The sequence below is a fragment of the Erinaceus europaeus genome, chromosome 22 (genome assembly GCF_950295315.1).
Source record: "Erinaceus europaeus chromosome 22, mEriEur2.1, whole genome shotgun sequence".
NCBI lineage: Eukaryota > Metazoa > Chordata > Mammalia > Eulipotyphla > Erinaceidae > Erinaceus > Erinaceus europaeus.
Genome location: NC_080183.1, coordinates 323,599 through 347,035, shown reverse-complemented (window position 1 = coordinate 347,035; position 23,437 = coordinate 323,599). Strand labels below are relative to the sequence as shown.

Here is a 23,437-nt window from a genome sequence, read left to right as displayed (position 1 = left end):
GCTGGCTATTTTTTAAAAATATTTATTTTACCTTTTCTTGCCCTTTTTTAAATTGTTGTTGTTGTTGGGTAGGACAGAGAGAAATGGAGAGAGGAGGGGAAGACGGGGAGAGAAAGACACCTGCAGATCTGCTTCACCACCTGTGAAGCGACTCCCGTGCAGGTGGGGAGCTGGGGGTTTGAACCAGGATCCTTAAGCTGGTCCTTGTGCTTTGCGCCACCTGTGCTTAACCCGCTGTGCTACCGCCCGACTCCTTCTTGACTGGGCTAAGAAGTTAATGACTGCTGCTCGGGACGTGGCTCAGGGACAGAGCTCCGGGCTTCACACAGGGCGTCCAGAGTTCAGTTCCAATATACCGTGCTGGACTGCTGCCCTGGTGCCCTCTCCCTCTCCCTCTCCCTCTCCCTCTCCCTCTCCCTCTCCCTCTCCCTCTCCCTCTCCCTCTCCCTCTCCCTCTCCCTCTCCCTCTCCCAAAGTAATTGTATGGGGGGGGAGTAGTTACTGGGACCAGGATTGGTGCATCTGGTTTAGTGCAAGGACCTGGGTTCAAGCCCCTGGTTCCCCCTCTTCACAAGGGAAGCTTCACTAGGAATTCTCTCTCCCACTGTATCTCCTATTCCTATCTCATTTTCTCTCTTAACAAATAAATAAAGTATATATATATATATATATATATATATTTTTTTTTTTTTTTTTTTTTTTGAAGGGGGAAGGCTTGGTGGTAGCACAGTCTATAGAATGCACACATACCATTTGCAAGGACCCGAGTTCGAGCCCTCAGTCTACCTGCAGGTGGTGGGGGAACGGAGTTCCATAAAGGCTGAGGCAGTCCTGCAGGCCTCTCTCTCTCTCCTTCTGTGTCCATGTTCTCTATCCCTCTTAATTTCTTTCTTGTCTCTCCAGAAGTAAAATTAAATGTATTTAAAGAAAAAGAAGTTGGTGGTTACCTCCCCTTTAGGGCAGACACTGTCCAAATCTGTCTACCAAATGACACATATTTGAATCTTCTCTTTTGGAAATATCAGCAAGAAGGCTCACTTTGTGCTCAACATTGCTTGAATAATCTGTTGCAAGGAGAATACTTCAGCCCCGTGGAGCTCTCGTCCATCGCACATCAGCTGGATGAGGAAGAGAGGATGAGGATGGCGGAAGGAGGGGTCACCAGTGAAGACTACCGGACCTTTTTACAGGTGCTGATTCTCCGCTCACTGGCCGACTTCTCTGTAATGCGGGTGCTACTTAGCCGGGGCAAGCCATTCTCCCTGCAGAGACCTGTCTTGCTAGTGGCAGCTCTGCTCTTGCCTGTCAGTGGGAGTGTGTGGGCTGCGGCTAAGTGTGCACACCGTGACAGTCTCTCTGCCCTCTCCCGCCCTCCCCGCCTGCCTGCAAATGAAGCAGCAGCCTTCTGGGAACATGGATGACAGCGGCTTCTTCTCTATCCAAGTGAGTAGTCACAGGCGCCTCTGAGCTCAGCGTCGGGCCGGGATGAGTGTCTGTCTCCCAGGCTCTCACAGTCGGTCCAGCCTCAGAGGATAAGACTTGAGGTCCTAGGTTTGATCTCTGGCATCACATATGCCTGAAGTCGCTTGTGTGTGTGCTTGCGCGTGTGCTCTCTCTCTCTCTCTCTCAAGAGAAGGAATCTGGTTTATAAAAATAGCATAAGAGCCTGCACCGGTGGCCTAGGAGGCGGTGCAGTGGATAGACCATTGGCCTCTCGAGCACGAGCTGCTGAGTTCATTCTCTCACCACGTGTGCAGAGTGATGCCGTGTGTCTTTGTCTCACAAATGAATCTCAGAGTCTGTCTGTAATGTATACAAACATGACAGTTGAGATTCTAGAGTCTTCATTGGAAAGATTATTTAATTTGTACTTGGATGTGACTCGCCTGGACTCAACTGAGTCAAGTATCTCAGCCTTCCTGTCTGTTGTGTAAATTTGAGAGAATTGAAATAGCCCCCCCCCCCCCCCCCCCCCGGGTTCGGCGTCTTTATCACGGTAGAGACTCTGACTGTGGGCTCAGACAGAACCCAGGCCAGCTCACACCCATCCACAGCCTTTACTGGCCTACGTGCTGCTTCCTGTTGTCACTTTGTTGCCACCTCCCTCAGCTGGGCCGCAGGGCATGTACAGCGCACCCCTTCTCTCGGCAGTCCGTCCGTCCGTCCGTCCGTCCGTCCTTCTTTCCTCTCTCTCCTTCCCTCTTTCTCAGTGTTTTTCTTTCCCTCTCTTTCTGCTTCATCCTTTCTTTCATTCTTTCTTTCAGTAAAGGTAGAGAGAAATGGAGAGGGGAGGGAGAGATGGTCAGAGAGACACCTGTAGCACTGTTTTACCACCCGTGGACCTGAGTGTGTACACTCGGCCTGGGGCACCACCACCTGGCCCCTAGTGGCTGCCTTTGAGAAGAGTGAGCTCTTGAGAATTTCTGGTATTTCTTTTCTCTTTTTTCCCCTCTAAATGACATACCTCTGGTCAGTGATTTATTTATCTACTTATTGCCACCATGATTATCACTGGGTCTCAGTGTCTGTGTGGCTTCACTGTTTCCAGCAGGCTTTTTTTTCTTTCCGTTTCATGATGAAACAGAGATAAATAGGGAGGGAAGAAGTGAAGGAAAAAGAAAAGAGACACCTGCAGCACAGCCCCACCATTTACGAAGTTTCTCCCCTGGAGATGGGGACCGGGGGCTTGAACCCAGGTCCTCACACATGGTAACAAGCGCATCCTACCAGGTGCACCAGTAGTAAGTGGAAAGTTGGTGAAAGCTTCCATTTAAATCCCAAGGGAAAAGGGAACCCTATTATATAGTGCTAGATACTGACCTCGTGTGAATATGTGTATTGTGATGAATTTAATATCGTTTTTAAAAAGCTTTTAAAAGATCTTATTTATTTTAATGAGAGAGACCAGAGAGAAGGACCAGAGCACTGCTCAGCTCTGGCTGTGGTGCTGGGAATTGAACTTGGGGCTTTGGAGCCTCAGGCATGAGAGTCTTCTGCATAACCATTATGCTGCCTCCACAGCTCTAATACAGTTTTTCTAAAGCCAGACCTGTAACAGCCAAATGGTAAGATGTGTGCAGGGAAGGAGTGTGAAGAGCAGAACTGGTGAATGGGCCGTGCATTTCAGTCAAGGCAGTTTCATTTAGGAATCGTGTGGTTCTCTGGAAACTTCCCCACTTGGATGGGGGGTAGGAGGGAGGGGCGGAGAGAGGAGTTACCTCTTGCTGACCTTCCACTGCTCATGAAGCGCCACCCTGCAGGTGGGCTTGGGGCTTGAACCCAGGTGCTTGCATGTTAGTCTGTGCACTCTGCCAGCTGAGCCTCCAGCTGGCAAGTTCTGGAGGGTTTAGACTGTGTCTGTGGGTTACTTGTTGATTGAGTGGCGTGTCCATCAACACCGTAGCCTTCTCAGGAAATTCATGTCAGAGAGAGAACTGGCAAAATGGAGCCGGCTGTATTTCTTGAACTTGGAGTTGTCTGAGCAGCTCATGAGAAGTTGCTTATTTATTTATTTATTTATTTATTTATTTATTTCACTTTTTTCAGGTGATCAGCAATGCCTTGAAAGTCTGGGGGTTGGAATTAATCCTGTTCAACAGTCCAGAGTACCAGAGGCTCAGGATCGATCCTATGTAAGGGTTTTTGTGTTTTCTTTTCTAAAAATTGTATCATCATCATTTCTTAAAGAAGAAAAATGTAGCTTGCATACTTTCATGTCCATGTCCTGTTTTACTTTCTCCAGTTTTCTGTTGCCTTTTTGGTGCTGTCCATGAACACTTGGCCCCTGAGTCATCCTGCCTCCTCAGCACAGAATGTATGAGTTATTGCTGTTACTGTTATTGGCATGCTCCGCATCCCCAGAGCCCTGCTCTGCTCTGGCTGCTGGTGGTATTGGGGCTGAGCCAGGGGCCTTGGAGCCTCAGGCAGGAGAGTCTCTGCATAACCATTATGCTATTTCCCTCACATGGGATAAGTCAGCAGTATTTAGCAATAACTATGATCCTTACTCATCACGAAGTTAACATGGCACCACCTGACTAAATGAATATGACTGTACTTCAGCTGAACATTTTGCATTAATTTTCTCTTTCTAGAAATGAAAGATCATTCATATGCAATTATAAAGAACACTGGTTTACAGTCAGAAAATTAGGAAAACAGGTAATATTTCTCTGCCTTTCTTGTCTTTCCCCCCCTCATTCAACACTCTCATAATGTGTGTTAATTATCGATAATTTTTTTTTCCAGTGGTTCAACTTGAATTCTCTCTTGACGGGTCCAGAATTAATATCAGATACATATCTTGCACTTTTCTTGGCTCAGTTACAACAGGAAGGTAAAGAAAGACTGAATTTTTTTTTAATGTTACCTTTCAAACTAGCTCAGTGAAACTCGTGTATTAGGTGTGAACATAACACTTGTATTTTTCTAAAAGACACTGGCTTCTCCTATGTTCTGTATTGTGTCAGTCAAGCTGAGAAGTAGACTCTCCATTGATTAAAAGGAAAGCTTATCGTAACTAGGAAACTCTTTTCTCACTTTTATTTTTCCTTAGCTGTAACCTGGGGGGGGGGGGTTGTAGGGAAGATAAAACAGCGGTTTATACAAAGACCATCAGAAGCTTGAGGCCGTCAGGTGCCAGGTTCAGTTCTTGGCACCACCCTAAGCCAGAGCTGAGCAGTGCTGTGGTTAAAACAACACCAGTAACGACGCCAGCAGAATAGCTCACTAGGATAGTGCACTGCTTTGCCATGTGCTCGATTCAGGTTTGAGCCCAGCCCTCAGCACAGTGAAGTGCGCTTTCACTCTGCCTTGCTTCCTCACTTTCTAAAAAGTTATGAAAGATTTAAAATAATGGCCACGTGAGCGTCATCCTTGCATGTGGCCTCCTAGTCATGCCACCATCACAGTCAATGTGTCACTGAGAAACCCTCCTCTGCTGTTACCTAGGGCTTCCCCATTGGCCTGAGGGACTCAGTCCCCTTCCCCATTGGCCTGTGTTGGACTCAGTCCCTCCTTCTCTGGTGGCCTGTGTCAGACTTGGTCCCTCCTTCCCCATTGGCCTGCAGCGGACTCGGTCCCTCTTTCCCCATTGGCCTGCGGCAGGCTCGGTTCCTCCTTCCCCATTGGCCTGCGGCGGACTCGGTTCCTCCTTCCCCATTGGCCTGCGGTGGACTCGGTCCCTCCTTCCCCATTGGCCTGCAGCGGACTCGGTTCCTCCTTCCCCATTGGCCTGCGGCGGACTTGGTCCCTCCTTCCCCATTGGCCTGCGGCGGACTCGGTTCCTCCTCCATTGGCCTGCAGCGGACTCGGTTCCTCTTTCCCCATTGGCCTGCGGCAGACTCGGTTCCTCCTTCCCCATTGGCCTGCGGCGGACTCGGTTCCTCCTTCCCCATTGGCCTGCGGCGGACTCGGTTCCTCCTTCCCCATTGGCCTGCAGCGGACTCGGTTCCTCCTTCCCCATTGGCCTGCCGTGGACTCGGTTCCTCCTTCCCCATTGGCCTGCGGCGGACTCAGTTCCTCCTTCCCCATTGGCCTGTGGCGGACTCGGACCCTCTTTTCCCATTGGCCTGCAGCGGACTTGGTCCCTCTTTCCCCATTGGCCTGCGGCGGACTCGGTTCCTCCTTCCCCATTGGCCTGCAGCGGACTTGGTCCCTCTTTCCCCATTGGCCTGCGGTGGACTCATTTTTCTACCCTTTGATGTGGTTTGTCCCCAGCGGAGTGCACAGCTGGCCCCTTCTTCCCGTTTGTTTTGTGCAAATCCTTGTCATCTTGATTATCTCTGTAATTTAAAAAGAATGTTTACCTGGTGGGGTTTTTTTGTGTTTTGCTTTTTGTTTTCCAGTTGTTGTTTTCATTTGTTTTTGAGGTGACCTTGGTTTAAAAGATCCAGTGAAATAACCCCGGACAGGAGCTCTTTGCCACGTGCACAACCCAGGTTCCTGCCTGGCACCCACTACCCTGAAGGCAGCCTTGGTGCTGTGGCGTCTATGTCTATAAACAGAGAACAAACAGAAAAGACTGCATAGATTCAGATCAGAAAAACAGTTTGACCTCTTCAAGATATGTGACCGTGCGACCCCACAGAAGACCGTTATCCCTCCACCTTGCAGCCCACTTCCCTCAGCCCAGCTGCCTCTGGGAGCCCGAGTTTTCAAGCCCAGATCGACAGCTTGTTTTCATTTACTTGTTCCCTGGCGTTGTTCCTTTATTCTTTTTTATTTTCCCTCTTTTTAAATTTTTTTTATCTTTATTTATTGGATAGAGACAGCCAGAAACTGAGAGGGAAGGGGGAAGATAGAGGGAGAGAGACAGAGAGACACCTGCAGCCCTGCTTCACCACTTGTGAAGCTTTCCCCCTGCAGGTGGGGATCGGGGGCTTGAACCTGGGGTCCCTGTGCACTGTAACCAGTGTGCTCAACCAGGTGCGCCACCACCCGGCCCCCCATTATATACTCTATGTGAGTGGGATCATCTACTATTTTTCTTTTGTAGAAGTCCTTTTAGTATCTCTTGTAGTGTTGGCTTAGTGGTAATGAATTTTTAAAATATATTACATTTATTTTTATCTTATTGAATAGCAACAGAAATAGATTGAGAACAAAAGAGAATAAGGAGGGACACCTGCAGAACAGCAGTTCTTTACAACTGGTGCAGCTTCTTCCCTGCAGGTGGGGACCAAGGGCTTGAACCCTGGCCCTTGCACATGGTAACGTGTGTGCTTAACCAGGTGCACTACTACCTTGCCCGTTCATGAATTCCTATAGCTGATTTGTCTGAGAGGCTTCACTATTTGCATTAATTTAAAACAAGAACCCTTTCATTAAAAGAGTATATATATTGCTCTAACTCCGTAACTGCACCTTGGGATCAGCCACAGTGACCTGAGAGCGTGAAATACCAGTATTCAGATCTCCAACCCTAACTACACCTTGGGATCAGCTACAGTGACCTGAGAGTTAAGCGCATGTGGCGCGAAGCGCAGGGACTGGTATAAGGATCCCAGTTTGAGCCCCCAGCTCCCCACCTGCAGGGGAGTTGCTTCACAGGCAGTGAAGCAGGTCTGCAGGTGTCTGTCTTTCTCTCCCCCTCTGTCTTCCCCTCCTCTCTCCATTTCTCTCTGTCCTATCCAACAACGAGTGACACCACCAACAACAATAGTAACGACAACGAGGCTACAACAACAAGGGCAACAAAGGGGAAAAAATGGCCTCAGGAGCAGTGGATTCATGGTGCAGGCACTGAGCCCAGCAATAACCCTGGAGGCAAAAAAAATAAATAAATTGACTAGAATGGCATATATATAGCCCACCCCTGTTCAGTTCTCATATGGCGAGCTGCTGACTAAGCCCTGCTTCCTAGGGGCATATTCATAACGAATCAACTGGACTATGTGATTCGTTTGAAACAGGTTACTCCTCAACATCTGCACTGCATTTGGGGGACTAGCTTCCCAGATCCCGTCTTCAGCCAGAGGCTGTAGGTTTGGAGAGAACTATTTCTCTTTCTGTCCCTCTCTCTTTCCCTCTCCATCGCTTTATCAACAGGACTTAACTGCTCTCGGATGACTTTTTCAGATAGAAAAGTAGACCAAAACCACAGCACTGACACTGGCTTCCTTCAGTGTGATGGGACTTGAACCTGGGCTGTGCACATGGCGAAGCCACGCTGCCTAGAGCTGTTTTTCTGCCCCTGGAGGGTAACTTTCTGTGGAGGGTTCACTTTACCCCTGTGATTATGTTCTGACGGTGCCCTCCTCATGCTACCTTCTGAAGAAGGTACCAGTGTCATCACCTAGTAATTGGAGAAGGGAAGACATAGGTGGGGAAAGTGGTTTCCCAGAGACTGTGGTGAGAGTGGAAGAGCTGGGATTAAGAAATGTAGGACCCAGGAAGTCCGACTACACTTCTTGCTCTTAACTTTTCTCCTTCACCCACCTGTTACCATCTTGTCAAGCACTGATCTAGTGGGGCTCTCAGATGCTACTGATTCCTCAGAGTCCCCTGGAAGTTGGCTGTTCCCGATTTTACAGTTCAGGGAAATGAGACACGACACGGGGTGTAGGAATTTGTCCTAGGTCACCCTGCCGTGAGGGCGCCAGGAAAGGGCTCCCCTGCTTGTTTTGCGCTCTCCCGCGGGCGCCTCCCCTGCTCTCTTTAAGTCGGCTTTGGCTCTTGGCAGCTGGTGTAGCTTAATTCTTGCCTTTCTTTCAGGTTATTCTATATTTGTTGTTAAGGGTGACCTGCCAGATTGTGAAGCCGACCAGCTCCTGCAGATGATCAGGGTCCAACAGATGCAGCGACCAAAGCTGATTGGAGAAGAATTAGCACAGCTGAAAGAACAGAGGTGAAGCCCAGGCTGCAGCAGGGAGGCTGGGAGGGTCCCTACAGCGGGCGTTGCCTTATTTTGAAAGTCATTCCTTTCCCTGCTGGTGTGGTAATTTATCTGTTTCTAGTTAGTCTGTTTATGAAAGAGAGAAGGAGAGAAAATCAGAGCTCCACTCAGGCATATGTGATGCTGGGGATTAAAACAGACCTCCTGTTTGAAGTCCCACACTTCTAAAACTCACCCACCATCTGTCTCCAGGGCCATGCTCGTGACTTTTTTTAGGCCTTAAGTGAAGCTGATTGGTTCAAACCTGAATCCACTCTTTGAATTACTTGAATAATGAACGTAGGCTTGCCTCACAGCACATTCTTTCTATTGTTGGACTTCATCTGCCAGAAAATAGAAATTCCAAACCTGAGGAAGAGACGAGCTGGCCTGCAGTTTCTGTCTGTGCTTTTATTCTTTAGAGTCCAGGAGCCAGTCTTGGAAGCAAATGACGGGTTGGCAATGCTAGACGAGGATGAGGAGGACTTGCAGAGGGCTCTGGCTCTCAGCCGCCAAGACATTGACGTGGAAGACGAAGAAGCTGACCTCCGCAGGGCTATTCAGCTCAGCATGCAAGGTACAGACAGACTGACGCCATGTTCAGTCCTGGCAAGGACATGGACTCTTAGTTCTTTGACTTTCGTGAGCAGTAGTGTGGCTTAGAGCTCTTAAAGTATACCAATACAGCTGATGTCTGTCGTAACTAGTATGCAGTCAGCTAGGGCACCAGGTCATGCCCGGCACACCACGTGGCACCCACAACAGCTGGGGTGGCAGTTTCACCTGAAAAGTCAACCCAGCGGAGTGAGGTCGCACACGTGTGAGACACTGGGCAGAAACAGCCAGTTATTTAGTTGTGGTTATTCCATTTGGCTGTGAGTGTACTGGCACAGCTGTAAACGGAGGTTCATCTTTGGGGGGTTAGGTCACCCCTGCCCAGACCAGCAGGAGTGTGTGCCGCTGTCCCTGAAAGCTGCCCTGAGCAGAAGACCTGAGCTGGATTCACAGACCCCCACTGACTGCTGCTTCAGCTTTCACACTCTTGAGTGTGAGACAGGAGGCAGGTTCTTGAGGGCACCCCAGGCAGGGGCTTGGGCATAGCTCACGCCCCAGGCTGATGCTTCTACTTTGTAAGGAAGTGACTTATCTGTTGGGTTCCTTAAGCTATCTAAATAAAATTGAGCTCCATGAATATGAAAACTACCCCCCCCCTTTTTTTTGGTCTTATTTATTTATTGATGAGAAAGATAGGAGGAGAAAGAGGAAGAACCAGACATCACTCTGGTACATGTGCTGCTGGAGATTGAACTCAGGACCCCATGCTTGAGAGTCCAGCACTTTATCCACTGCGCCACCTCCTGGACCTCAGAAGGCCACCCTTTTTTTAAAATTATTTTTTTAATATTTATTTTCCCTTTTGTTGCCCTTGTTTAACATTTTTATGGTTATTGATGTCGTCGTTGGATAGAACAGAGAGAAATGGAGAGAGGAGGGGAAGACAGAGGGGGAGAGAAAGACAGACACCTGCAGACCTGCTTCACCACCTGTGAAGCGACTCCCCTGCAGGTGGGGAGCCGGGGGCTCGAACCAAGATCTTTACGCCGGTCCTTGCGCTTTGCACCACGTGCGCTTAACCTGCTGCGCTACCGCCTGACTCCCAGGGTCACCCTTTTTATGCTGTATTATACCCATGACTTCTCACACCTGGCATGCCTTGGAGTACTCCTTGTGGGGAGCAGCCTTAGTTTTGAGTAGTAGGATTTTGACTAGGGCGGAGTGGCGGCAAACCTGGCTAAGCGCACATCACCATGTGCAAGGACCTGGGTCTGAGCCCTGCTCCCACCTGCAGGGGCTTCACGAGCAGTGAAGCAGTGCTGCAGGTGTCCCTTTCTCACCCTCTTTCCCTCTTCGTTCTGTTTCTCTCTGTCCTGTCTAATAAAAAAGAAAGAGAAGGGGGGCCAGGCAGTGGCACCCAATTTAAGCACACACAGTACAAAGTACAAGGACCTGTGCAGAAATCCAGGTTCTAGCCCGCGGCTCCCCACCTATAAGGGGGACACTTTACAAGCAGTGAAGCGGGTCTGCAGGTGTCTGTCTTTCTCTGTCTGCCCTGCCCCTCTCAATTTCTCTGTCCTGTCCAATAGAAAAATTTAAAAGAAAAAGAATTTTGATTAGTAGATCCCTGTGGGATTAGTTTGGTAATGAGAGGCAAACACTTTAATAATTTCAGATATTTTTGTGAATTTCACTTTTCCTGTAATTCTTCATAACTTAAGAATATGGGGCAGTTTTTCAGTGAAAAGATGAAAGCATTTTTAAATTGTTGTAGTTTCCAAATTTTTTTAGCCTGTCTTATGTTTGCAAACTATTTTTAAGGAGAAAAGAAATTTAAATCTATTCAGTAAGTATAGATATATTGTTGCTCAAGCTGGTAAAACTATCAGTTTTATTTTTTCACTTGTTTTTAGGTAGTTCCAGAGATAAATCTCAAGATACTCCGCAGACATCAAGTACACATCTTACTTCAGAAGAGTTACGCAAGAGAAGAGAAGCCTACTTTGAAAAGTAAAGTAATTGGTACAATATTAGAATTGCAAATTTAGTATTTATGTAGGTTATTTTGTGTATATGTAAATATATGGCTTTCCCGTAAAGTATATCATTTGGGCTTCTGTCCTCTTAAAATACTAAGTACTGCCTGAACCCTGTGAACATTTCTTTAATACTTTCTGCTTTTTTAAGTAGCAACTCAGAAGTGTATGAAGGAAAGTTCTGTTCAACTAACGTCCTCTTAGTGTGACATATTTCTAGTCTTTATTCAGTGGTAGATTAATCAGTTCACTTTATGAAATATCAAAGTGGTGCTTTCACCAGTCCTTTTACATTTTAATGTTAGTCTCAAATTTTTAATCATGAATAGCTTTGACGTTAGAATAGAGAAACAGCACAGTGAGCCCATTTCCCCAGCTTGTATCAGTACCAGCACTCAGCCCTCTGCTTTCATCACACCCCATCTCTGTGCTTCCCAGTCTTCCAACCCCAAAGGACTATTTGTAACAAATCTAGGTTATCTCCCCTATAATTATTTCAATGTGTTCCTCTAAGATATATGGACTTAAAATTCTTCGGAACATAGCCAGATGGCATTGGCATATAACAATGGTAATTAGTGATAAGTCAGCATCACAGATGCCGGCATGATGCTCTCTCCTCCTTCTCTTGCTGCCTCTCACACATTTATTTATTTATTTATAGATTTATCTTAATGAGAGAGACAGAGAAAGATAGAGGACAGAGCCCTGCTCAGCTCTGGCAGATGGTGGTGCTGGGGACTGAACTTGGGGCCTAGGAGTGTCAAGCAGGAGTTTGTTTGCATAACTATTATGCTATCTGCCCCCACTTGAATAAATATTTAAAAAGAAAAAACCTTTTGTAAGTAGAAAGTATTCCACAGATACATGCTAGCAGTATTAAATATCTTCCGGTTTTACTTTGAAACATTAAATCCTGTCACTAAAAGTGATTTCCCCCCAAGGAGGGAAACAGGCTTCCTTGTCTTCCTGAAAACAGATCAGGATTTTGTCTCTTGACTGCTCAGTGCTTCAAGCCCATGTCAGTACACCTGTGGGCTTTCATCAAGCAGTGACCAAGGCTTTCCTAGGTAAAGGCACGTTTAACATAGACGTCGAGAGCCCGACGTAGAGACTCTCTAACACAGACGTCGAGAGCCCGAGGTAGAGACTCTTAACACAGACGTCGAGAGCCCCGAGGTAGAGACGCTGTAACACAGACGTCGAGAGCCCCGAGGTAGAGACGCTGTAACACAGACGTCGAGAGCCCGAGGTAGAGACGCTCTAACACAGACGTCGAGAGCCCCAGGTAGAGATGCTCTAACACAGACGTCGAGAGCCCGAGGTAGAGACTCTTAACACAGACGTCGAGAGCCCGAGGTAGAGACTCTCTAACACAGACGTTGAGAGCCCGAGGTAGAGACGCTCTAACACAGATGTCGAGAGCCCGAGGTAGAGGCGCTCTAACACAGACGTCGAGAGCCCCAGGTAGAGACGCTGTAACACAGACGTCGAGAGCCCGAGGTAGAGACGCTGTAACACAGACGTCGAGAGCCCCAGGTAGAGATGCTCTAACACAGACGTCGAGAGCCCGAGGTAGAGACTCTTAACACAGACGTCGAGAGCCCGAGGTAGAGACTCTCTAACACAGACGTCGAGAGCCCGAGGTAGAGACTCTAACACAGACGTCGAGAGCCCGAGGTAGAGACGCTCTAACACAGATGTCGAGAGCCCGAGGTAGAGGCGCTCTAACACAGACGTCGAGAGCCCCAGGTAGAGACGCTGTAACACAGACGTCGAGAGCCCGAGGTAGAGACTCTCTAACACAGACGTCGAGAGCCCCAGGTAGAGACGCTGTAACACAGACGTCGAGAGCCCGAGGTAGAGACTCTCTAACACAGACGTCGAGAGCCCCAGGTAGAGACGCTGTAACACAGACGTCGAGAGCCCGACGTAGAGACTCTCTAACACAGACGTCGAGAGCCCCAGGTAGAGACTCTAACACAGACGTCGAGAGCCCCGAGGTAGAGACGCTGTAACACAGACGTCGAGAGCCCGAGGTAGAGACGCTGTAACACAGACGTCGAGAGCCCCAGGTAGAGACGCTGTAACACAGACGTCGGGAGCCCGAGGTAGAGACTCTCTAACACAGACGTCGAGAGCCCGAGGTAGAGACGCTGTAACACAGACGTCGAGAGCCCCAGGTAGAGATGCTCTAACACAGACGTTGAGAGCCCGAGGTAGAGACTCTCTAACACAGACGTCGAGAGCCCGAGGTAGAGACTCTCTAACACAGACGTCGAGAGCCCGAGGTAGAGACTCTCTAACACAGACGTCGAGAGCCCGAGGTAGAGACTCTAACACAGACGTCGAGAGCCCCGAGGTAGAGACGCTGTAACACAGATGTCGAGAGCCCGAGGTAGAGACGCTGTAACACAGACGTCGAGAGCCCCGAGGTAGAGACGCTGTAACACAGACGTCGAGAGCCCGAGGTAGAGACGCTGTAACACAGACGTCGAGAGCCCGAGGTAGAGACGCTGTAACACAGACGTCGAGAGCCCCAGGTAGAGATGCTCTAACACAGATGTCGAGAGCCCGAGGTAGAGACGCTGTAACACAGACGTCGAGAGCCCCAGGTAGAGATGCTCTAACACAGACGTCGAGAGCCCCAGGTAGAGACGCTGTAACACAGACGTCGAGAGCCCGACGTAGAGACTCTCTAACACAGACGTCGAGAGCCCCAGGTAGAGACTCTAACACAGACGTCGAGAGCCCCAGGTAGAGACGCTGTAACACAGACGTCGGGAGCCCGAGGTAGAGACGCTGTAACACAGACATCGAGAGCCCCAGGTAGAGACGCTGTAACACAGATGTCGAGAGCCCCGAGGTAGAGACGCTGTAACACAGACGTCGAGAGCCCGAGGTAGAGACGCTGTAACACAGACGTCGAGAGCCCTACGTAGAGACTCTCTAACACAGATGTCGAGAGCCCGAGGTAGAGACTCTCTAACACAGACGTCGAGAGCCCGAGGTAGAGACTCTCTAACACAGACGTCGAGAGCCCGAGGTAGAGACGCTGTAACACAGACGTCGAGAGCCCCGAGGTAGAGACGCTGTAACACAGATGTCGAGAGCCCGAGGTAGAGACGCTGTAACACAGACGTCGAGAGCCCCGAGGTAGAGACGCTGTAACACAGATGTCGAGAGCCTGAGGTAGAGACGCTGTAACACAGACGTCGAGAGCCCCGAGGTAGAGACGCTGTAACACAGACGTCGAGAGCCCGAGGTAGAGACGCTGTAACACAGACGTCGAGAGCCCCAGGTAGAGATGCTGTAACACAGACGTCGAGAGCCCGAGGTAGAGACTCTTAACACAGATGTCGAGAGCCCGAGGTAGAGACGCTCTAACACAGACATCGAGAGCCCAAGGTAGAGGCGCTATAACACAGACGTCGAGAGCCCCAGGTAGAGACGCTGTAACACAGACGTCGAGAGCCCAAGGTAGAGACTCTCTAACACAGACGTCGAGAGCCCGAGGTAGAGACTCTCTAACACAGATGTTGAGAGCTCGCACACTTTAGGGAGAACTGAGCGTCACACTGTTGGCAAAGGCAGCTTGTCAGGAGAGAGAGGCCACAACCCCTGGCGGGATGATGGGCCAAGGTAGCAGCTGTCTGCTATTGCTGTGGCCCTCAGTTTGTAGACACGGGGACACGAAATGTGTTCCCACTCCCCACCACAGTTTGCCTTGAAGCAGAATTCTGGGACTGGCGTCTCCACTGTCTCATGTCTGTCTTTAAATCTCAAGCTGAAAAAAAAGTAGGAAAAGGAAATAGATAAATAAAAGGAAGAGTAACAAAAAAGAGAGACTCATTTCATGAGTGGGCTCCAGTTGGTAACCGACTCCCTGAGCAGGCACCTGGGGGGTGGGGGTGCGGTGCTGAGCACCATTTGAGTCTGCTCTGTATTTCGGTGTCAGCATGTAGAAAAGGTGTCTAGACTTCTCACTTTCTTAACACTGAAAGTTCTGTTTTTTCCGGTGCCTGACCGCCAGACGATGGCATCTGATCGCTCTCCTGAGTGGCAGAGTGGAGGGGTGCAGGGCAGGGAGGGACGGCTGCCCTCCGGTGCCACACTCCAGGCTGGGCTATGCAGGTGGGAGACGGCTGCCGCCAGCACGTCACTAGCCCTCGATGCTGGCAGCACGCTGGCTCTGGCAACCCGAGAGCTGACTGCTGTTGAGTCGTCTCTGTCGCTCATGCTCGAAGTAGAAGGTTGTGGCTAGGAGGAGTGCACATTCTTCCTGCGTGAAGCCCCAGTTCAGTCCCCCGCGCCACCTGTGCAAGCAAGCACAGTGCTCTGGCCTTTGTCCCTCGTGTAGAATGAGTGAAGGAACGACTGACTGCAGGTCTTTAGAGAAAGGTGTCGCTCTGTCATGAGTGGTACAGGTGGCTTTCATTTCGTTTCTTTAGAAGTCCTGTGCTTCTCTCTAGGTTCTGATTTCTCTCTGAGCTGTTTTGTTGTTAAGCTTCCAGACATCAGTTTTATCTGTATAAAATGATTTTAGATTAAATGTAAGCAGGAATAGCACTGAGCTCCTGTGCCCTTCACAGGCCTCTAAGCCTTAGTGACTTGCAGCTCTGGTCTCGCCTACCTCCACTGCATGTGAGCTTCTCACACTTATATTTGCATTCATGCTTATTTGAAAATGTCGATTTTTATGACAGTGCTCCTGCCTTTGAAAAAAGCACAGGCATAACTCACGTGAAGGCTAGTCGGCGTCTGGACGCCTCCTAATGGCTGTTACATGGTGGCTTCACTCGCGAAGCTCCAGGCGGATGCCCCTGCCAGGCCCATCTTCAGGCATTGGCTGAAGCAGAAGCTTTCTGCTCACGTGAGCTCACACTCTGAAGAGGAGACACTGAGTGAAGTGATGATTGTGCGCTGGCGGGTGACCGACCGTGTGAGGTGCAGGGTCAGAAGATCTGGGGCCAGACATAAGTCTAGGCCCGGATGGTAGGAAGCAGCCAGCTGGCAAGATGGTGGTGACACACGTGGTGATGAGAGGTGCTGACGACAGTGATTGCCGCAGTGCTGCATAGACCAGGGGCCTGCGGATCTTTTGGTTCAGCAGGCTACTTTGTGGCAAGAAAGAGCTGCCTACTAGTTTGTTTGATGAATCGGGGTCTTCCACATGGGCTTTCTTGGGCGGGCCCTGTGATACTTGTTGGTGACATACGTCTGGCCGGTTGTGCCGACTAGTGGTACACGAGCCAGCCCTCGTTTCCACGTGACTAGTTTTTCTCAGAGTACTTACTTAATCTTCGTTCTTCTAACAAATTCACTTTGAATGTTTCAGACAACAGCAGCAACGGCAGCAGCAGGACGTCCCGGGGCAGCTGCCACAGCCCTGTGACAGGCCGAGCACGAGTTCAGGACCACGTGGCTCTCACCCAGGTACGGCCTCCACACTCTCAAAGTACGGCAGCGCTGGCAGCCCTGCCTGACACAGGCTCCTGTGGCTTTGGCTTTATAGGTGCTTTCTCCGTCTTTGCTCTTCTCCCTTTTTAGTTTGTTTATTTTAACCTTATTTTCTAAATCGGACCACCATTTAGCTCTGGCTGTTGATTGGTGCTACCAGGGATCCAGTCTGGGTCTAGCCGGTGAATCTAGGGCACCATTTTGCCCAAGCCTCACCCTTTATTGAAACTGAAACTCTTGGGTGAATTTGCAATCTACTGAGTTTTCTGGGAAATGAATGTTTTGCTTTAACATTATAAACATGACCAGGAAGTAAGTCAGTTTTCCATTACATGCTAAACATGTAATTAGTTTACTCTGCAGAAATAATGAGTGTCAGTAGGTGCATCTTGCTATCTGGAAGGCTAAAAGCACCTGTTGCTGTGGAAATAGCAGGAAATCTCGAGTTCTGACCAGAACTGGTGGCTGGAGCTGAGTGGGAAGCCATGGCTGACAGAGGACTGGTAACTCTTAAAAGCGAAAAACTAGAACTGTCCAGAGCATCCTAGGAGAAACCACAGTGCCAGAGAAAGCTCCCACCATACCGAGGTGTCTCCCTCCCTACCTCTGTCTCAGTGAGCAATGAAAGTGTGTGTGCATGAAGCCCTGATTCTAGAGAAAGAAGAAGGGAAAAGGGATTGGCACATTTCCTGCTAAAAATGAACTCTTTATTATTTTTTTTGTTTTTTTCCCCCCTTTTGTTGCCCTTATTGTTTTATTGTTGTGGTTATTACTATTGTTATTGCTGTTGCTGTTGTTGGATAGGACAGAGTGAAATGGAGAGAGGAGGGAAAGACAGAGATAGGGAGAGAGAGACAGACACCTGCAGATCTGCTTGCCCCCCCGCCTCCCCGCAGGTGGGGAGCTGGAGGCTCGAACCGGGATCCTTGTGCTGGTCCTTGAGCTTTGCTCCATGTGCGCTTAACCCACTGTGCTACCGCCCGACCCCCCAAAAGGGACTCTTTATGCAAATGTCTATGTCCATTGAAAATTGCCTCAGGGCTGAGGAGGTAGCACAGTGGTTATGCACAGGATTCTCATGCCTGAAAGCTGCTTTCAGAGCTAAAGGAACATTAAGAGAGCCTGTTATCAGCAGACCTTTGAATGACTAAAGGAAACTCTCTGAACAGAAGTGATGAATGAATTGTGAGACATTAGGAAGATAACGAGTGTCAGCATGCTTACATTAGTTACGTGTGTTATTTAGCACATATATACGTGTTTAATGTCGTCTACGGTTGTGTGAGATGCGACTGCTGGGAGAGGCCTAGAGGTGGCGCACCTGGCTGCGTACACATTCCCACACACAGGAACCATGTACCCATGTTTATTGTTGTCTAAGGTTGTGTGAGAGGCGGCACACCTGGCTGAGTACACGTTCCCACACACAGGAACCATGTACCCATGTTTAATGTCATCTATGGTTGTGTGAGAGGCGGCACACCTGGCTGAGTACACGTTCCCACACACAGGGACCGATGTGCAAGCCTCCGGCCCCCACCTGCAGGGGAAAAGTGTCAGAAGCAGTGAAGCAGGACTGTAGGTGCCTCTTTGTCTCCCCTCCTCCTTGATATCTTTGTCTCTACCCAGTAAATAATAAAATATATTTTAAAAATGATTTAACCACCGGGTTAAATTGGGTCAGAGTATATGCACAGCATAGCTCTATGGTATCTTTGTGATTGCCTGTAAACAAATCCTCATTTCAGAAACTATTTGAACAACACACACATCAGATGGCATGGACATGGCACAGAGCTTCATCCACTTAGCACGGTGCATTTGTCTCAAAATACAAAGTAACTTGCTTAGCTGAGTGAAAGAAGCCCTGTGTTGCCTGCAGAGAAGGGCAGAGAGGATGTCCGAGCTGCCTGGGGTCTCAGGGCTGGAGTGACTACAATGGGGGACGTGATTACAAAACTCACCCACTCGTCAAAGTGAATTTATTCTTTGCGAACTTCAAACCACCCGAGAGGGTGGGGCTGGGGGTAGGTCACACCTTGCTGGGCATAGACCTCAGGTGAGCAGCCCAGCCAGCACGCGGCTCGCTCTGCAGTGGACTTGTGCCGCCGTGTCTTCTGTCCTATCTGTATCGGGCTCCATGGCTGGCGCTGCTGAGTCTGAGCAGCGAAAACCCTGGTGGGAGGGAGGCAGGAAGGGAGAAAGAGCTCAAGTCAGATAAGAAATAGATTTTCTTTTTTTTTTTAAACAACTGGTAGTCTTTTAAAAAAAATTTTATATTTATTTATTTATTTTCCCTTTTGTTGCACTTGTGGTTTTTCATTGTTGTTGTAGTTATTATTGTTATTGATGTCGTTGTTGGATAGGACAGAGAGAAATGGAGAGAGGAGGGGAAGACAGAGGGGGAGAGAAAGACAGACACCTGCAGACCTGCTTCACCGCCTGGGAAGCGACTCCCCTGCAGGTGGGGAGCCGGGGTTCGAACCGGGATCCTTATGCTGGTCCTTGTTCTTTGCACCACGTGTGCTTAACCCGCTGCGCCACCACCCGACTCCCAAGAAATAGATTTTCTAAGACTTGTCATGACTTTGAGAATTTCTCAGACCTTTCTACGAATCCTGTGTCTTCCTTCCCAACAGGTGCTATGAGTGAAGAAGACATGCTCCGGGCAGCCGTGACCCTGTCTCTAGAAACTGTTAGAAATAATTTCAAAGCAGAAGGAAAAAAATAGCACCTCTTAGAAGTTTCGATATTCACACTTGGCAACATTCTCCTGTGTGTTCAGAGCAGAGGGTCCATTTTGGTGATGTGTCAAAGAGAAAACAACGTTCAGCAGGGGAAACCAGACTCGTGGTGGTTTGCAAACAAATACATCAGGACCGAAGAATGTTCCTCCAAATACTAGCCAAAGAGGAACCCAGCAATTAAAGAAATTTAAAATGGTTTTTAAATGCTCTTTTTTCTTCTCCAAGTGTGCAATATTTAACACGCTTAAAGTTAGGACATTTTTCTTGGAACTTTGTAACAGACCAGTAATCAGCTGCTCTTGCTGCAGACCTGTCTCTCCATCTTGTCTTCTTCTGCTCTCTCCTAAATCCTTTGGTTCCCTTTCATCGCGTACCGGCACCTTGTTTCCCAGGACAGATGACGTCACAGTTCCTGAGGGATGAACTGTTCTCCCTCCAACCACGTCATACAACTTGGAGCTTTTGTCACAGCCTTTTCTCCGATCATGCTTTCTCTGAGGGTCTTCCTTATTTTTCCATCACACACATGAACTTGGTAAACTTTCTTGGGGTTTTACTGTGTAAGCCTCTAAAGTGGGGCCAGCACTTCATGATGAAGGTGCATTCCTGAACTGAAATGAGTTCTGCACACGCATTTCGGATACATGGCCTGTTTCCCCCTTTAGCGGAGCCTGTCCCTCCCCAGACACTCTGAATGTCTTCGCAGTTATGTCACAGCTCTCCCACTTGGTTGTGACCCTCTTGGGTCTACCTGTCACTTCCTTTCTTCAATTAAGGAAATAGGAGAAACAGAGTGAGTGAGTGAGAGTTTCTTTGTGTTAGGAAGACAACAGACAATACCCACCATGAATGTATGGTCCAGTTTGGCCTTCAGTTGTAGTAGCAGTTTCATTTTTGTTTTCTCACCCTGTGACTGGAGTTGTCTGTTCTATTTACAATGCCTGTTCCTGCTGCATCTGAAACAAAGTAATTTACAAATGAAACTGTATTTAAATTTATACTGTAACTTGACACTTGGATCATGTCTAAACAGCTTAAGAGTCATAGGGCAATCACGCAGTTCTTAATGGGTCTGTATATAAGAAAGCCTTTAATTTTGATAAACATTCTTGAACTAGGGTGTATGGAGAGTATCCTGGGTTGGTGGAGTGGTATAGTTCTGGAGAAAATTCTCTGGTTCTGTCATCTGCTGCCTGTGTCCCATTTTCCACTCTAAAACCCTTTGAATGTTGAATTGTTCAAAAACTAAAACTTAAGAGAAAATCCACCACCTTAGGTGATTAAAGTGTGGTGCTGCCGTATTGTGTGGCCACTCGCTTGTGTCAGGGAGATCTTTTTGGATCTAGGACTTTGTGCTAACCAAAAGAGAAGAGAAATGCCTTTTATTTATCAGGATGAAATAGCTTTTTACTGGATAGACTTTTAAAATCATTATTTTGTGCCAGATAAAGTCTTTGAAGCTTATTAAAAACCTGACTTTAATTTTAAAATGTAAAGTTTTCTTTTGATAAGTGGAAATATTTCAGAATAATCATAGATTTAGAACTGCAAAGAATGTTGGAGTTTAATACTACTCCCTTAAAATTCACAAACCAAAATATTTGAAGGCTAAACACTTTATAACTACTCTTAGTATGCAATCATGTTTTCAGGGTTATTTGGCCTTTACCTTTTCCCACTGAGAAACTACATCAAATTTCTCATGCACTTGGATTGATGAACTATCTAAATAAAAGGGAGAGTGAATGTGCATCTAAGAGCTTGAACTCTCAGAGCTGTAAAGTTCTTTTGTTGCACACCTGTGTTGAAATGCTTAAGGAAACAAGGCAGATCAACCTCCGTTTCTTAGACGTTTTTAAAAAGCAGCGCAAGGCACCCTCTAGATGTATTTCACTGTTTGTGTTCAGCATCCTGTGGGAGGGAGGGCATTTGGCAGGCAGGCCCAGAATCACTCATGTCCTGCCATCCTGACTGGGTGACTTAAAGCCCACTGGACACTTCGACTCCATTTCTAAAGGGATTGGCCAGCAGGACAGGATGCCAGTACTTAACACCACATGTCAGAAAACTCAGATTTTACACAGTGTTTGAGCTCACACATCAGTAGCTGCTGTGTATGGTAAAGCAACTTCCAGGTAGTCAGTAATAAGTTTACAACAACCATCCTGGGAAGGACTTTGCTTTTATGCCGATTTCCATCCTATTTGCCAGTTGGGAACACCTCAATGTTTAATATTTAAACAATTGGTATCATTTTTTAAATGTGTAATTGGTGTTACCAGGACAAAATCCACACAGTGGTGATGTTAGTGTCTGTTTAAACATGTTTTGGAGATGCCACTTCCATTATGATCTGATGTCACAAGTATAATAAGTACTGTAATTATTTATGCTTTAAAGATTCAAGAGCAGTTAGCCTGTGATCTGAAATGATCAGTGTATTTCCTCTATAGTTACTACATACACGTATTTCGGCACTATATGTTGCTTAGAAAGCTTGCCGTAGGTAGACTATTTTAACTCTTTTAAGAGTCTGGCCAAATAATTTACAATTCACAAACTATATAAGGAGGTGCTTTTTTTCCCCTTTAGAACTTGATTTTTCTTAGTAACTTATTCATGCCAAAGTAAATAAAAAAACTCAAAGCCAGGTGGGAGTTACTATAGACAAAACTACCAGTAGTCTACATTATTTCATATTAGATTGAAGGAACTGGGTTTTATTCAAGTTAACAGTCATTTACATATTAATACCTACATTTTTAGACAATTTTCAAATAGCATCATGTTGGTGCCGAGATTTTAAAAATATCTTAAAATGAGACCACTGAATTTGTGGCCGTTCAAAAATTGGTTCAAGCATAAGCAAAATATAATTAAAATATCTTAAGTTGATTGTATTATTATTTTTTAAGATTCTTTTTTTTTAATATTTTATTTATTTATGAGAAAGATAGGAGAAGAGAGAAAGAACCAGACATCACTCTGGCATATGTGCTGCCAGGGATCGAACTCGGGACCTCAGGCTTGAGAGTCCAAAGCTTTATCACTGCGCCACCTCCTGGACCACAGTTGATTGTATTTCTTATCTTACAGTCTTGTTAATCATAATTAAATCACTAATAAAAATTGAAGAATATATTACGTTGAAAATACTGATGTTTAAAATTGCTAAGAGAGCTCACCTTAAATTCTTACCAAAAATGTCATCTGTGGTTGGGTAGGTCTCATACCACTCCTGTCAAAGTCAATTGCTGATTTACCTGAACCATGATGATCACATCCTTTTAGTAATCAAGAAAAACTAGACCAGGCGAGCTGTTTCGGCTTTTCCTGTGTTTGAAATACTTTCTTTCCTGGCTCCTCTGGAATCAGCACCTGTTGCTACAGAAGTAAGTCGGCTTTTAAAAAAGTCTAACATACAAAATATTTTTTAGTCCTTTAGTTCTCGTGAATGCAGAAATTGACACAGATGGTTAATTCTCAAAGTGTGGTGTTTAGGTTTTTTTTTATTAGTGAATTTACATTGGTTTACAAAATTACAGGATTTCAGGGCTACAGTTTGATGCCTGTTGTGGATGCACAGCTCACCACACCCATGGCCAAAGTTTCCATGTCCCTCCAGATACCACCATGCTTTGAAATGTTAGGTTTTTCGTCTAAAGGGAGTCTTTTTTTTTTTTTTTTAATGCTATTACATTTTAAGAACTAATACTGGTAAATAGCTCATTGGAACTTTCAGTACTTGGCATTTTAATATAGTAAGACTGGATTCACAGGCAAGGAGTAGAGAGCTTTGTTGAAATGTATGTGGAAGCTCCAGACCCAGCAAGAAGGCACTTGGGTCATCTCTCAAAGAGTTCAAAGGTGAAGGTTGCCAGGAATTTTTTACTCCTTTTTTTTTCTTTGAAAGAGGAAACCTGTACATTTGAATGTAATTATGTAATTCCTGTATACACTGGAATAATAAGGATAAATTTTTAAAAATAAATTCACTATTCTGTATAAATACACTATTTGAGACTCAAGTACAAAAACTCTGGAAAGACGAGCATCATCTTTGGTGGGGACACGGGTGCATGGGGCGGTGCCCACTGCTCAGGACCTAGTGCTGTAGCCCCTTGTCCCGACACCGGCCTCCTGTCTGGTCCTTAGCTGAGCTGGGTGTCCAGAGCCCTTGAGCACTGGGGACTCTTGATGTGGGTGTCTATGAGCTGTATTTTAAACACCAGAGCTTATTAAATAAAGGTGTCTCCTTTTCTATA

At 47.1% G+C, this 23,437-nt stretch overlaps 1 protein-coding gene across 8 annotated transcripts in view; it reads left to right on the top strand.

Annotated features, from left to right (window-relative positions):
• Nucleotides 1-23,435, top strand: part of ATXN3 (ataxin 3) — a 29,044-nt gene extending 5,609 nt beyond the window's left edge. For 2 of the 8 annotated variants that reach the window (XM_060180943.1, XM_060180946.1), the window contains 10 exons: nucleotides 1,026-1,190; nucleotides 1,396-1,443; nucleotides 3,547-3,632; nucleotides 4,095-4,161; nucleotides 4,249-4,336; nucleotides 8,215-8,347; nucleotides 8,797-8,951; nucleotides 10,843-10,939; nucleotides 16,304-16,401; nucleotides 19,062-23,435. In XM_060180943.1, the coding sequence (XP_060036926.1) occupies nucleotides 1,026-1,190; nucleotides 1,396-1,443; nucleotides 3,547-3,632; nucleotides 4,095-4,161; nucleotides 4,249-4,336; nucleotides 8,215-8,347; nucleotides 8,797-8,951; nucleotides 10,843-10,939; nucleotides 16,304-16,401; nucleotides 19,062-19,156 (1,032 nt within the window). In that variant the 3' untranslated portion in view covers nucleotides 19,157-23,435. Of the gene's footprint in view, nucleotides 1-1,025; nucleotides 1,191-1,395; nucleotides 1,444-3,546; nucleotides 3,633-4,094; nucleotides 4,162-4,248; nucleotides 4,337-8,214; nucleotides 8,348-8,796; nucleotides 8,952-10,842; nucleotides 10,944-16,303; nucleotides 16,402-19,061 lie in introns of those variants that run through there. The other 6 variants (XM_060180948.1, XM_060180947.1, XM_060180949.1 and 3 more) reach the window with 6 other exon arrangements.
• Nucleotides 23,436-23,437: the final 2 nt, after the last annotated feature.